Here is a 13472-nt window from a genome sequence, read left to right on the forward strand (position 1 = left end):
TTTATTTCAGACTCAGTAATTGTGATTTATTGTAATTGAACTTTAGTAATTGAGAATGTAATTGTAATTTATTTTCTATGAATAAAAAATAATCGTAATTGAATTGTAATTGAACATGGGTCATTGAATATGTAATTGTAACTGAAAAATGTGATTGACTCCAACTCTGATAGTGTATAATAAACTAGTTTTTATATTTTTAATGTAAAAATGTCATGCACAGTTTTTGTCATCCTTCCTTTACATACAATATGTATATTGTATGTATTGTACTGTATGTATTTTTGAATAAAAATACTTTGTAAAAGACTAGTGGAAAAACCCTTGGAAATGAATTACAGTGCATTACCTTGAGTTAATTTAATATTTGTTCATCTAATTAGTTTATGGTTTCAGGCCCAGTTGTAAGTCTGCATTTATCCGTCTAGCATTTCAAAGCACAGACACAAACCAGCACTGACTAATGTGAATAATACATTTTATTTAAGCCTATTGCTTTATGACTATTCTTCTATCACCTATCTTTCACATGAAATGGTTATTTGTGTTATTTATTTATGATCCAGAACTGAGTTTGTCAAAAATGATTCAGCGTACTTTCCCAAGCGCCTGTGTCGGGGGACGTTACGCTGAATAACAGGAGATAGAGTGTGTGTGTGTGTGTGTGTGTGCAGTATGTCTTTTAAGGAAATCTCTAGAGGGAAAGATCTGCGCTGCTCCTCTTTGCAGGAACAAGATGAAAGCTGAAGTCAGGACTGATCTTAAGAGGTCTCAATGTTCCTCTTTTCTGCAAAAACACACAGCTCACCTTCGGATGTTCTCACTTAAAGTCTCAGGAAATGTTTTGAAGCCTCATTTTCACAGTGTGACGGGGCGTGTGAGGCATTTAGAGAATAAAGTCAATGTCACTGCTGAAGATTTCAGATTCAGGTGAAGACATGAGTCGAATGTGTAAGACAACACACGAGTATGTGTCGTTGTAGAATCGTGCAACAATGGCGCTTATACTTTATATATATATATATATATATATATATATATATATATACCTTATTTTTCCATTAATAAATTCAATAGTTTCACTGCACATCTGTGGCTTATTTCAGTCATTAGAATAACTTTAATTTTGAAATGGTTTGTATTACTCTACCCAGTTTAGTCATTTTCGAACAATGTGTGTGAGGATTCGGTCAACCTAAATGACCTTTGCACACATTATTTAATATTTAGTATATATCTATGGTTGTATTTAGGGCCAAGAATGAATTATTACCTGAAAACATTCAAAAGGGAAGGATTTACAAACTGAGAATTAAAATTAATTTTAGGTTTGTGAGCGTGTGAACAACAAGCTTTTGTGTATCAGTGTGTGGATTACGATTCCGTAACAGTTCTCCAATGGAAATGAAAGAGTGTATAAATATCAAACAATTTAAAAGAAAATAAGTTGTATGACAATTTAAAATGTGTGTAATATATCAATATCATATAAAGATGAGACAAAATTAATTTATTAACAGCAGCAATGGCTGGAAAACAGGATGCTGAATATGGATTATTTGTTTCTGTAATGCCTTTTGAATACAAAAATTATATGTATTATGTGTTGTTTTTTTTTTCTGGAGGGTAGCCGTCTGCATCAAATCTCTTGTTTATCGTAATATTGTTAACTTGTATTATTGCATTTGTTCAAAATAAAACGGTTTACTATATGTTGCAAATTCACATAAAGAGAATATTTCTGATTGGCTTTTTTAACATTTAGTCCTGCCCCTTTCACACTAACTTGTCCTCACGGATTAGCTGCTGATTGGATGGAAACAGTTCTTAAGAGCATTGCCTGGTTTTTAATTTTTATTCATGTCTGCATAAGTATGTAAGTACGTGTAGTGCAAGCCTTGCGAGACGATTACATGTTTTTTAATTGTATTGCATATCTGTCCATCAACACCCCTCATGAAGGCAGTGTATAATAAACTATTTTGAATGAAAATGTTGTGCATGTTAGTCACAGTTTTTGTAAACAATACATGCAAAAATATTGCATAACGATACTTTTTAAAAGTCTAGTGAAAAACCATTTAAAATTGATTATATATCACAACATTGTATTAATTTAATATTTGACTATCTAATTAGTTTGTAGTTGGATTGTTGTTATGGTTTCAGGCCCAGTTGTGAGTCTGCATTTATCAGTCTGTAGTATTTTGAAGCACTGATGCTTAGTGATGATTGAACAACTGCACTGACTTATAGGGGTGAGTATTGGCAAGGATGTCGCAATACTATACGTATCACGATGCTTGGATCACGATACAATATTATCGCAATATATTGCAATATTTTACTCAGTTAATATCAAAATTAAACGTAGCGATGAGACAGTTTCTCTGCCAACACCTCAGCACGATGTCATGTGAGTAGGGATGTAACGATTAATCGTAAGACAGTTAAAAATCGATTCACAAGTATCACGATTCACATTGATACTGTGAAAATTGAATCGCAGTACTTTTTTTAACCAGCAAATCCAGAAGTGTAGGCGGCGGGCGGAATTTGCTAATGCTTTCTTTCTGGCCGCCTTCTACTCTTACATGTTAATAAATTATTCCTGTAAAAGTCACGTTTTTCTATTAGCTCTGTCTGCTAGCATAGCATCTCTTCTTCACTGCAAGATATCTGCATGCCAACCGACCACTGGGGTACCAGTGCCCTCTGTTGGTCCAAACAAATATCTGACGTAAATACAGTGAAATGACTTTTTTTTTAAGTCCAATTGTTAAGGCACAAAATACATTTTCAGTTGCACTTTTAAAAATAACTATTATGCAGTTTTGCATTGTTTACTATAGAACCAGAATTTAAATTAATAGGCTTCTTCTTCATTTGTATTATTCCTTTATTTATTTCATTCAAGAATTATTTTTAGGTAAATTGCATTGTTTTGAATAGTTTATCAAGGGATTCTTTTGGCAATGAAAAATAAAAGGAAAACAGTTTTGTTTTTTATAGTTTTTTCCCCAAAAAATTAAAGGAATATTTCATTTTTCATCATTTTTCTACAGTCCCATTTTGTAAAATAAATCGTGAGAGAATCGTATCGTGAACCCAATATTGTGAAGTCGTGTTCCCAAAATATGTCACAAGAGCGAGGCAAATCTTGCAGTCGACTTTGTCCTTATCAAGCTCGTTAGAAGCCAAAGTACTTCCAAACGTCAGCTTTGTACTGTTGTTATCAACGTTGTTTGGGATTTGAGTCAATCCGCTTCTGCCACTGAAACTGCCTCTACTACAGAAATGGCGTCGCGCCGCACCTCAAAGTGGCTCTACCGCGCCATCTACAGGAGTGGAGTTGTGGAAGTGGCAAAATTTTCAAGGTTTTTATGTAGAAACAGGATACAATAAGAACTATATTGATTAAATATCAGGGAAAAAAAAAGATTTAAAATCGGCATTCAAAAAATTGCGATATATCATGAAATCATTTTTTTTTTTTTTTCACACACCTACTGACTTATGTGAATAATACATTTTACTGCATCTATGGATTTATGACTATTCTTCCTTCAGTTCTGTTTTGTGAACTATTTTCCCTTCATAGCTTGCATGAAATTGTTTTAGAGACGCTTAATGATTTACATTTCTCAGGTAAAACAGGAAAAACAACTGTTCTGTTTAAATATGATTATTCATAGAAAGTGTGAAAAAATACACAATATATGCAAATGTATTCCTTGCGTGTTTGGTCAAATATCTTTTAGTTTGTAACTTAATAAACAACAGGGGAAATAATTGCCCTCCATTATGGTTTATATTCGTCAGTAATGGTTTACAGAATTTGGAGCATTGGTTGAAAACTTTGACAAGAACATTTTGAATCCAAATATTTTTTAATAACTTTACTTCGATCTACATGTGTGTTATATATGGGGAAAAGTGTGGGGTAAGTTACTCTAAACTTACTTGTAATATATTTATATTACTAGTTACTGTGATAAAAATGTAATATGTTTGTATTACAATATTACTGTTACACTACTTTGAGTTACTTTTGGTCCAGAACACTAAATATATCACACTGATGGTGTTCGAATAACATCGGTCTATGTTTTGTTTCAAATACTTCTGCTGTTTCAGGAGCCGAAAGCTCTTTTTTGTTTCCCATAAGTTATATTTAACTATAGTGATCCTCTTTTTTTTCCTCAAATAGATGCATACAGTGAGAAAACAAAGCAAATGTGCACTTAAGTTAAATATGCATGTAACTTCAGTTACTTTAATTGTGACTAGTAATATATTTTCACTTTTGTAATGACTTACACTACTGAGTTACTTCAAAAATGAATATATTACTGTAATATATTACAAAAATAACTAGTTACTCCCAACACTGATGGGGACACACTGAGGCAAAACAAGTTGGTTACAAAAAAAGCTACATTAACATGTAAGAAATGCATTATGATGGGTGGAATCATTAAGGGTTACATAATAAATGGTTAATATAATTTGCCTTGAAGTTGTTCATCTATTCAGGGCTTGCAGTAAATGTCTTCAATGCGTATTTGACTCATTTTCTTAGCATCAGCACTTCAGTAGTTCCAGCAAAAATAATCCAAGCAAATGTTTTAGCAGTATTTGCAAATTTCCTCATAGCTCACTGTGATAATTGTTGCTTTCACTCGAACCATTTGGTCTAATGAAAATCTCTCCTTAAAATAAAGCAAATATTATCACTATTTTCTCTCTATGAAGCACATTGCCTCTGACAGTCTAAATGACAGCTTTTGCTCATCCCCACATATACACACATGCCTTTTTAATACATACTATTAGAGGTTTTCTTCATTAATTCTCTTTTAGTAACGTTTGCACCGATTTCCAACTGTTTGATTTGTTAAACATTACACTTAAAGCAATGGCACAAGATTCTTGGACATTTTTTTTTTCAAATGCCAGTTTTACTACCAAAATACAGTACAAATGTCTGACATAATTAATACATAAAATAATAAGAATTAGAGTGATGATAAAAAATAGGGATGTCCTGATACAACTTTTTCATTTCCGAAATGATACCATTATTGCAGCTTTGCGTATCGTCCGATACCGATATTGATCCGATATCAGCATGAATCATACATACTTTTATCACCTTTGTTATATATTTTTTTCTTTAATAAAAAGTAATAATTACTTATTTTGTAGTGTGGAATGTTAGAAAAGGCTTGATCAAGTGATGTTACTCATACAGAGAACAATAGTCAGCAACAGTAGGTATGAGAAAAACTGACCCCTTTATTATTAACAGATTGGTTACATACTATTTTAACCTTCAACATAATATCAATAACAATATTCTACAATTGCACAAAATAAATAAAAAATGAATTGGGGGGGAAAAAAATAAATAAATAATCGGAAATTTGAAACCGATATTCGTTGATATCAGACCGAAATCTATATTGAATCGGGACACCCCTAATAAAAATAATAGTAATGTTTTTTTTATCATAGTAAAATTATAATGGTAATAGCAATAATAATCCTAATATTAATCAAATGCACAATATACCCAACAATCAGTTCTCTAAATAAAGAGCGTTCATGTCTGTTATTTGCAGGTGGGCTTTAATCAGCAGCACTGAACGTCTAGTGTCTAACGTTGCATTGCAGATACTCACAAATTCACTCGTCTAAACACAACTCTACAAAGTAGAATGAATGTTCTCTTAAACTTTTGTCTATATTTAAAAGCAGTCGGCATCAGAAGGAAAGTAAACAACGCGAGCCGCCGGGTCTGAAGGAAACAACTTTTTATTATCACATCTAGAAAACATAGAACTACAGCTTTTCTGCAACCTTCCTGTGAATAGGTCACTAACTGTGTTGCTGTGAGCGTTTGCTTTTATCATTTACTTTGTCGCTGATGCACCGGAGAAATGTGCATAGAACTTTCCTTTGAATTCTGCGCGCATATATTCTATATATACTTTCATCATGTTGTCGCTGTAGAAATGACATGTTTGGCATATTCTGTTGAGTGAAACACTGATGAACAGGTACCAGGAGAGAACAGATGTTGGCCAGTTTAATTACAGAAGTTGTGATGAGATAAATATTGCAGCCAGAAAGTAAGATTAACTGTGTCAAAAACAAAAGACTGTAACATTGAGTAGTTTTTAAGGTTAGAAATGAATTATGACTTCACTTGCCTTGACTTGACTCAGTTTCTCATGATAAAAATTCAGCTTTACAGGTGCTAAAAAACAACAATGGCAGATTGAACGTTACACAGAATTGGTGTCACATGTGGAAACACTCCTGCAGTCTTTGGTTGTTCATTAAATAACAATAATAAACAAAGCTTAATGGAAATTATTATACTGCTTTAGGAGAAAAACATATTTGGGATGCCACTTTGGAATGAATGTACTAAAGGTGTCATTATTTAGCATTTAACAAAAAATAAGATTAGTTGCATTATTGCAAAGACCTCAGTTCACTTAATGTTAAGTGGTTTCACTCGAGGCAGCTCTGCGAGGTAGAAATGAGCTCCGGCTGTGGGTACATTTATAAGAAGGATTAGTTAATTGTTGGTTTAGACCTTTAGGAGAACTCTGGTGAAAAACAGTGGAGATTTAAAGTCCCACTGCTGAAAGTTTCTTAATCCAAAGCCAAACATCACCTGTTGTGTGACGTGTTACCTAAACCCTGCTGAGTCAATTTCAACCATGTACCGTATTTATCAATTCATCAGCTCCATTCCATCCCATTTACAGTCATGTGACACTGAGTACACACCTCCACCCTGGCTTTACACATAATCTCACAGAGAAGAAAACATCAAACATCAAAAGTCATTTGATTTCATCACTGCAGTCATCGTGATGCATGTTTCTAAATTCACAGAATGGAGTAAAACATACAAACTTTCCTCAGAAATTGATTCAAAATTCACAATGAGGTGACAGATATAATATATATTATATTAAGATAAATGTTTTTCAGGAAATTTACAGTGATCTCCTGACATGTTTCGACTGTCAACTGCCAGTCTTTCTCAGAGGCATATGCTGATCGCTTTGATGTGTATTTGACTTCCTCGTAACAATTCCTGCAAGTTCTTTTTGTCTTTTTTTTATGAATAATATGTCAAGGTTTCATTTATTCAGACAAATGTTTTCAGGAAATATATATATATATATATATATATATATATATATATATATGGATTTATTGAGGGTATTTTTCAGCATTATATAATGACAAAAATGATAATGCTATATAGTTGTAAAATATTCTTGTGTTTTTTTATTATTCTTATGTTTAAGGTTAAAATGTGTAACCCATTGGTTGATACTAATTGAGTCAGTTTGAGTAAAAATCACTTGATCAAGGCTTTTCTAACATTCTACAGTACAAAATAAGTCATAATCGTACGTATGATTCTGCTATTGGATCAATTATGGTATCGGCCAATACACAAAGGTGCAACATCTGTATCATGTCAGAAGTGAAAAAGTTGTATCGGGACACCCCTAACTTCAACCGACCTTGACGTCCCCACAATATCTACTCTACTAAAACCGTTTTGTTCTTTAATATCAACAAAGAATCTGATGACAGGTTTATGCAAACTAGATTGTGTGTTTTCAGGCTCTACGGTATGTTGCTTTGGTAAGGACTTCCAGCTTGTATTTATTTAGTCTGTCTGCTGAATATTCGGCGGTGGATTTCCTCGATGTTGACTCTTTGTTAATTAGCCTCTCTCTCAGGTGTGCTTTCTTTATTGCCAACTCCAAACCAGCTGCTGGCTGGCAAACCTGCAGTCTGTATGTGGCAGATGGATGGTGAGGCCAGCTCCCTTCCCTCCGTCAACTCCAGGAAACACAGTTTACGAGCTCTTGCGCGTATGAACGGCTAAGCATGATCATAAGAATGTCCTGATGTGATGAGAATGTGGTTATACGTGCAGAGCTGTGTCTTCTTTGCTGAGATATAAACCTTTACTGCCTCTTCAAGTGTGTTTACTCAGGGCAGTGTGAGAGGCTGTGTGTACTCAGGGAGGGCTTTGTGAGAAGGCCACACACACACACAGACACACACATGCACGCACACGCACACAGAGCCACTGGGACATTGTCGATGCTCAGATAAATATTAGCTTCAGTTCACTGCTGTTGTTAACCCAGTGTGAGTCATGAGTTTCCAGTGCATCAGGAAAAATGCATCCCACTGACTGCCTCATTTCCACTTACCAAAAGTATTTTAACTTCCTGCTTTTTTATCAAGCAGGAAGTTAAAGAAGTCAAAACTAAAGTTCAGGCTATAATATTCAGCCTACTGCTCATTAACATAACATATTCAGACGTGCACGCGTTTTTATTTAGCTACAATACATCCCAACAGGTTTTCTTTTGCAGTGATAACTGTGTAATTTCAAGGTTTATTGGTAAATCCTTTTCTAGTTTAGGTGGGGCCCTTTGCAAGATCATGTTTGGGGGCCCCAAGTTTGCCAACCGACATGGAGGGTTAGCTAATCCATTGAGGTCAACGAACTGCTGCAAACTAATACCGTATATTTCACCAGCTAAACGGGTGACAGCACCTCTCATTGATATTTAACATCTTACAGTAGATCTAAGTTCTTGTAGATCTTAACGTGAGTTGATGTCTATCTACATCTTGGCAAAGAGTTAGCTTTAATTCCACATAGAGCCAGAAACAGTGCTGTCCTTTTTTCACTACAAGCTTAACAGGAAAGAACACAAAAGAACATCAGAACTTTGCTATTATTTTGTTAAAAGGTGGTAGAAATAAGGTAGCAAAGGTTATTGTAGCTACTGTAACTTTTGCTGGTTGAGGACAGGTGCTTCGTACTGATGTCATGCATATTTATTTTTTCTCTCTATAGGTGATTGTGAACACTAAAAACAAATAACGCAATGTCATTAAAGCTGATATTCTGAGTTTCTGAGAAATCTATGTTTATGTATGATTCTTTCGAAATGCAAAAAATACTTAACTAGTTTTCTACTATGGTCTACTACATGTGGTCATTCATAAACATTAATGTATATAAGTCCCTCCTTCGTCCTATAGACCCCTATACAAATGGAAACGATTGCTGAGTGCGCCCAGCCAATAGGCTTTGACTTCCTGTTTTTGAGACTGTCAATCAAAGTGAATGCTGAACTGTGCACGGAAACAAGGCCGCGTGTCACAACAGCAAACAGGTAGATATGATTTTGGCTCTTACCTGACCCATAGACCTGTATCAATGCTTCTGGTAGATTGGCAGAGGCAGTGGGAGGAAGTGGAGCTGTTTAGGGCAGGACATTGAGACGTTTCTCAGAAACTCCAGGTATCAGCTTTAAGCATCAGAATGGACATTTTTTTGTTATTTAATCTTTTAAAAAATAATGCACAACGTAACGAAGGCATTAGCCTTCAGCCAATGCTGAAACGTTAACTTAATTAACATGGAAACATTGGGGGAAAAAATGTCTGTATCCTTATTCAATAACCAAAAATGTTTCTCTTACCGTGACAGTAACACACTGGCCTATTCACTGCCAGTGACAGCGACTACCTGGTGAGATGTTGTGTAAAATGTGGGAGTTTATCCGCCTAAAATCCTACACCCTTTTACATTAATGATTTGATTGGTTGTTTCCTTTGCTACCTCAATGTCTATCTATTAAACATTACGATTCATAAGTTAAGTGAAGAAGCTGCAGAATCGGTATGTAAACGGGTTAGTCCTCCAAATAATACTCTAGAGAGTATTTTGATTTGCTAAAATAATAAATCACTGAAACCTAAGCCTGGACCTGTTTTTTGATATTTAAAAAATGTCCTGCTTTAATACAAATTTGATAAAACTTGTGCCATTGAGCACTATTGTGTTAGTAATGGTAATTTTCCCTATCAGATTTCAAAGTTTGTGTGCATTGTGGGATGCCCATCTAGAGTAGGCTATGAACTATTGACTAAACCAATCAGCTGTGTTTTTCTTTGCCGAGTGGACATAAACAAAGAATCTCTGAGTAATCCTTTGATGATGTTTAGATTATCGCTGAATAGAAAGTGTAAGGCTAGAAATTGACACCTCTCCATTCAATGCATCTGGGGTGTAGCTTAGATACGTGACAATCTCTGGTCACGATGTGCCTTTGGCTGCAAACAAAGCTGCAGTGATGTCTGCCGGTTCATTATTGCTAATTCATGTAAAGTGAAGGGAAGAGGCGAGAAAAGAAAGGGCGAGGATGAAAGAGCCGGTAATAAATAAGAAGTGAAGGAGGCTCGTGCCAGCATATGCAAATTCCCTCCACTCTGTTCAATTTAGATTTTTCAGACTTCAATTTAAAAGTGCAGGCACAACTTTGTCCTTTAGATCCGCACCTCGTATTGCCCCCGTCTGCACATTGATATTCAGTCCTTGCCGCTGACTTTTGTGCAAATTATGCTCTGCTGTTTATTTGATCTGACAGGAAATCCTGTCAAATCACATTGTTCGTGTGTGTTAATTCACTGCATATGGAAATCATTATTTCTGAGCTCTCAGAAGAGATGAAATCAAGTGCTCTTAGCCTTTCATTACAGCAAGATGTAATGATTCTGCTCCTCCACACACGTTTGGGGATTGTTTAACATAATCAGTACAGCTGTACCTAAAAAGATCACAGAGGTGGTCGTTCTTGACTTCTCCTCTTAAATCCTGGGTTATAAAATAATATCGATATATGTATAGCTCTGTGGGATGCTACTGAATGCTATGTATTTGTATTTGCATATTCATTGTTAAGGCTGTGGAGATTATTTCAACCTAAAAATGTAATTTTGGGATCTTTAAACTAGTGCTACTCAAGTCAATGCTATTGCATGGTGTATCGACTGACTCATTTATAAATGACATAGAAACCTTTATTTTAACTTGGTTGCTTTCTAAAAAAGGCATAGACTACACTTTATACAAAGAAAAATGCTCTGATTCAAGAAAGTGATACTAAAGTGATCAAAAAGAGGTGTGAATGTGAATTCTTCTAGCACAACTTTAAGCAAACATTTCTCAAAACGGTTGAAGAAACATTCTATCACTTCATTGTAAAAGGTTCTGTATGTTGGAGCAGCCAGTGATGCAGCAATGCAGCAAATGCTTGAGAAGTGTCAGAAAATGACCAAAAACTCGCGATGTCTGTGCACAGCCGTTTTCAGATCTCTCCAGAGATGTTCAATGGGATTCAAATCTGGACTCTGACTGGGCCACTCCTGTCTGGCTCCTTTGACATATTTGGCTGTATGCTTTGGGTCATTGACCTGCTGAAAAATGAACCGTCGCCCCATTCTGAGGTCAAGACCGATCTGGAGCAGGTTTTCATCCAGGAGTCTCTTTACTTTGGGGGGATTAATTTTTCCCTCTATCCTAACTAGTATGCCAGTTCCTGCTACTGAAAAACATCCCTGTAACATTATGCTGCCACCACCATGCTTCACTGTAGGGGTGGTATTGGCCTGGTGATGAGCAATACCTGGTTTCCTCCAAACATGACACCCGGCATTCGCACCAACGAGTTCAATATTTGTCTCATCGGACCAGAGAATTTAGTTTCTCATGGTCTGAGAGACGTTTAGGTGCCTTTTGGCAAACTGCAGACGGGCTGCCATGTGCCTTTTACTAAGGAGTGGCTTTTGTCTGACCACTCTACCATACAGGCCTGCCTGGTTGGATGGTTGTCTTTCTAGAAGGTTCTCGTCTCTCCACAGAGGAACATTGGAGCTCTGACTCAGTGACCATCAGGTTGTTGGTGACCTCCCTTCTCCGTTGATCGCTCAGACTCGACTAGTTCTATGAAGAGTCCTGGTGGTTCCATACTTCCTCTATTTTCATATGGGATCTTCAAAGCAGCAGACATTTTTCTGTATTCATCCCCAGATTTTTGCCTCAAAACAATCCCGTCTCGGAGGTCTACAGACAATTCCTTTGACTTCATGCTTGATGTTTGCACTCTGACATGCACTGTTACCTGTAGGACTTAAATATAGACAGGTGTGTGCCTTTCCAAATCATGTTCAATCAACTGAATTTACCATAGTTGGACTCCAGTTAAGCTGTAAAAACCTCTCAGGGATCAGTGGAAACAGGATGCACCTGAGCTCAATTTTGAGCTCCCTGGCAAAGGCTGTGAATACTTATGTAAATGTGATTACTATAGTTTTCAGTTTTTAAAAATCTGTGGGGTATTTTGTGTAGAATTTTGAAGAAAGAGATTCATTTAATCCGATTTGGAATACGGCTGTAACATAAAAAAAATGTGGAAAACATGAAGCGCTGTGAAGACTTTCCAGATGTACTGTACGCATATGTTTTCCCACCAATTTAAATGACTGAAGTTTTATGCAAATAAGACACAAACGTCTTGACAAATTCCGCGTTGGATCTATTACGTCAATTTGTCTTTGTGAAGTCATTGGACTGCTAAATATGAAGGATTTATGTGTAGGGATTGATGTTAAATGAGTGTTGATTTGTATGCAAAGGTGTGCTAAAAATGTGTGCAAGGCTCGTCAAGAATGTCATGGAAAAATTGAGCATTTGAAATGGAGGCAGTGAAGTGTTTGGTGTTGGGCTTTGAATGTCAGACTGAGTCTAATTGGAGGATGTTAAGCGGCTGCAGAGCTGCCAAAGGTCTGCCAATTACTCCCCATTGAAACTGTAAAAATCACTGTGCTTTCTAAATTAATGGATAAGGAAATAAGATGAAGGGAAGTAAAATAGACTATTCCCTGTATCTGCTGAATACCAATGTGCAATATTTGTAATTACTAATTTATTCATTTCTGTTGGGCTTCATTCAGGTTTACAAAAAAGCACAAGAAACGAAGACCATCAGGAACTTTACAAGTTCACACAATGAAAGATCAACTCGTTGGTCATTAGCGAAGCTTCAAAGAAACATGAGCACTTTGGTGCTTGGTGGAGTTGATGTAGACCCTGCCTATGAAGTCTGCTTCGGGAGCTGAGTGTGGAACCGAGATCCAATGGAGCAGGTCGGGGAGGATCTAAATCTCTCGTTCCTGCTGGAACATGAACGGGATATGATCCTAAAAGTGCTGCAGAAAGATGAGAAATTGAGGAAACGAGAAGAGAAAAGGATACGGTAAGGATTCTAAAGTCTATTTGAGCTTCAGTTTTCTAACAGCGCTGTGCTCCTCTGCAGAAAGCTGAAGAACGAGCTGCTGGAGATCAAACGAAAAGGCTCCAATCGGCCGCAGGAGCAGGGAGAGCGGCGATGTGCTCGCTGCATGAAGTCTTTAGGGCTCCTTTTTGACCGAGGAGACTTCTGCCAGGAGTGCCAGCTGCGCGTCTGCAATGAGTGCCGTGTTACACATCCCAGCTCACGGCAGTGGAGGTGTAATGTTTGTTCCAAGATCTCGTAAGTGTGTGAAGGAGAGTCGACCCCAGATGG

The 13472-nt window shown here is 36.4% G+C and overlaps 1 protein-coding gene across 4 annotated transcripts in view; it reads left to right on the forward strand.

The window, feature by feature from the left end:
* The window catches only part of sytl5 (synaptotagmin-like 5), a 55664-nt gene that overhangs the window by 15914 nt on the left and 26278 nt on the right, over nucleotides 1-13472 (forward strand). For all 4 annotated transcript variants that reach the window (XM_028435976.1, XM_028435980.1, XM_028435979.1 and 1 more), the window contains exons 2-3: nucleotides 12862-13163; nucleotides 13224-13439. In XM_028435976.1, the coding sequence (XP_028291777.1) occupies nucleotides 13045-13163; nucleotides 13224-13439 (335 nt within the window). In that variant the 5' untranslated portion in view covers nucleotides 12862-13044. The remainder of the gene's footprint in view (nucleotides 1-12861; nucleotides 13164-13223; nucleotides 13440-13472) is intronic.

This window comes from Gouania willdenowi, chromosome 21 (assembly GCF_900634775.1).
Source record: "Gouania willdenowi chromosome 21, fGouWil2.1, whole genome shotgun sequence".
Classification (NCBI taxonomy): domain Eukaryota; kingdom Metazoa; phylum Chordata; class Actinopteri; order Blenniiformes; family Gobiesocidae; genus Gouania; species Gouania willdenowi.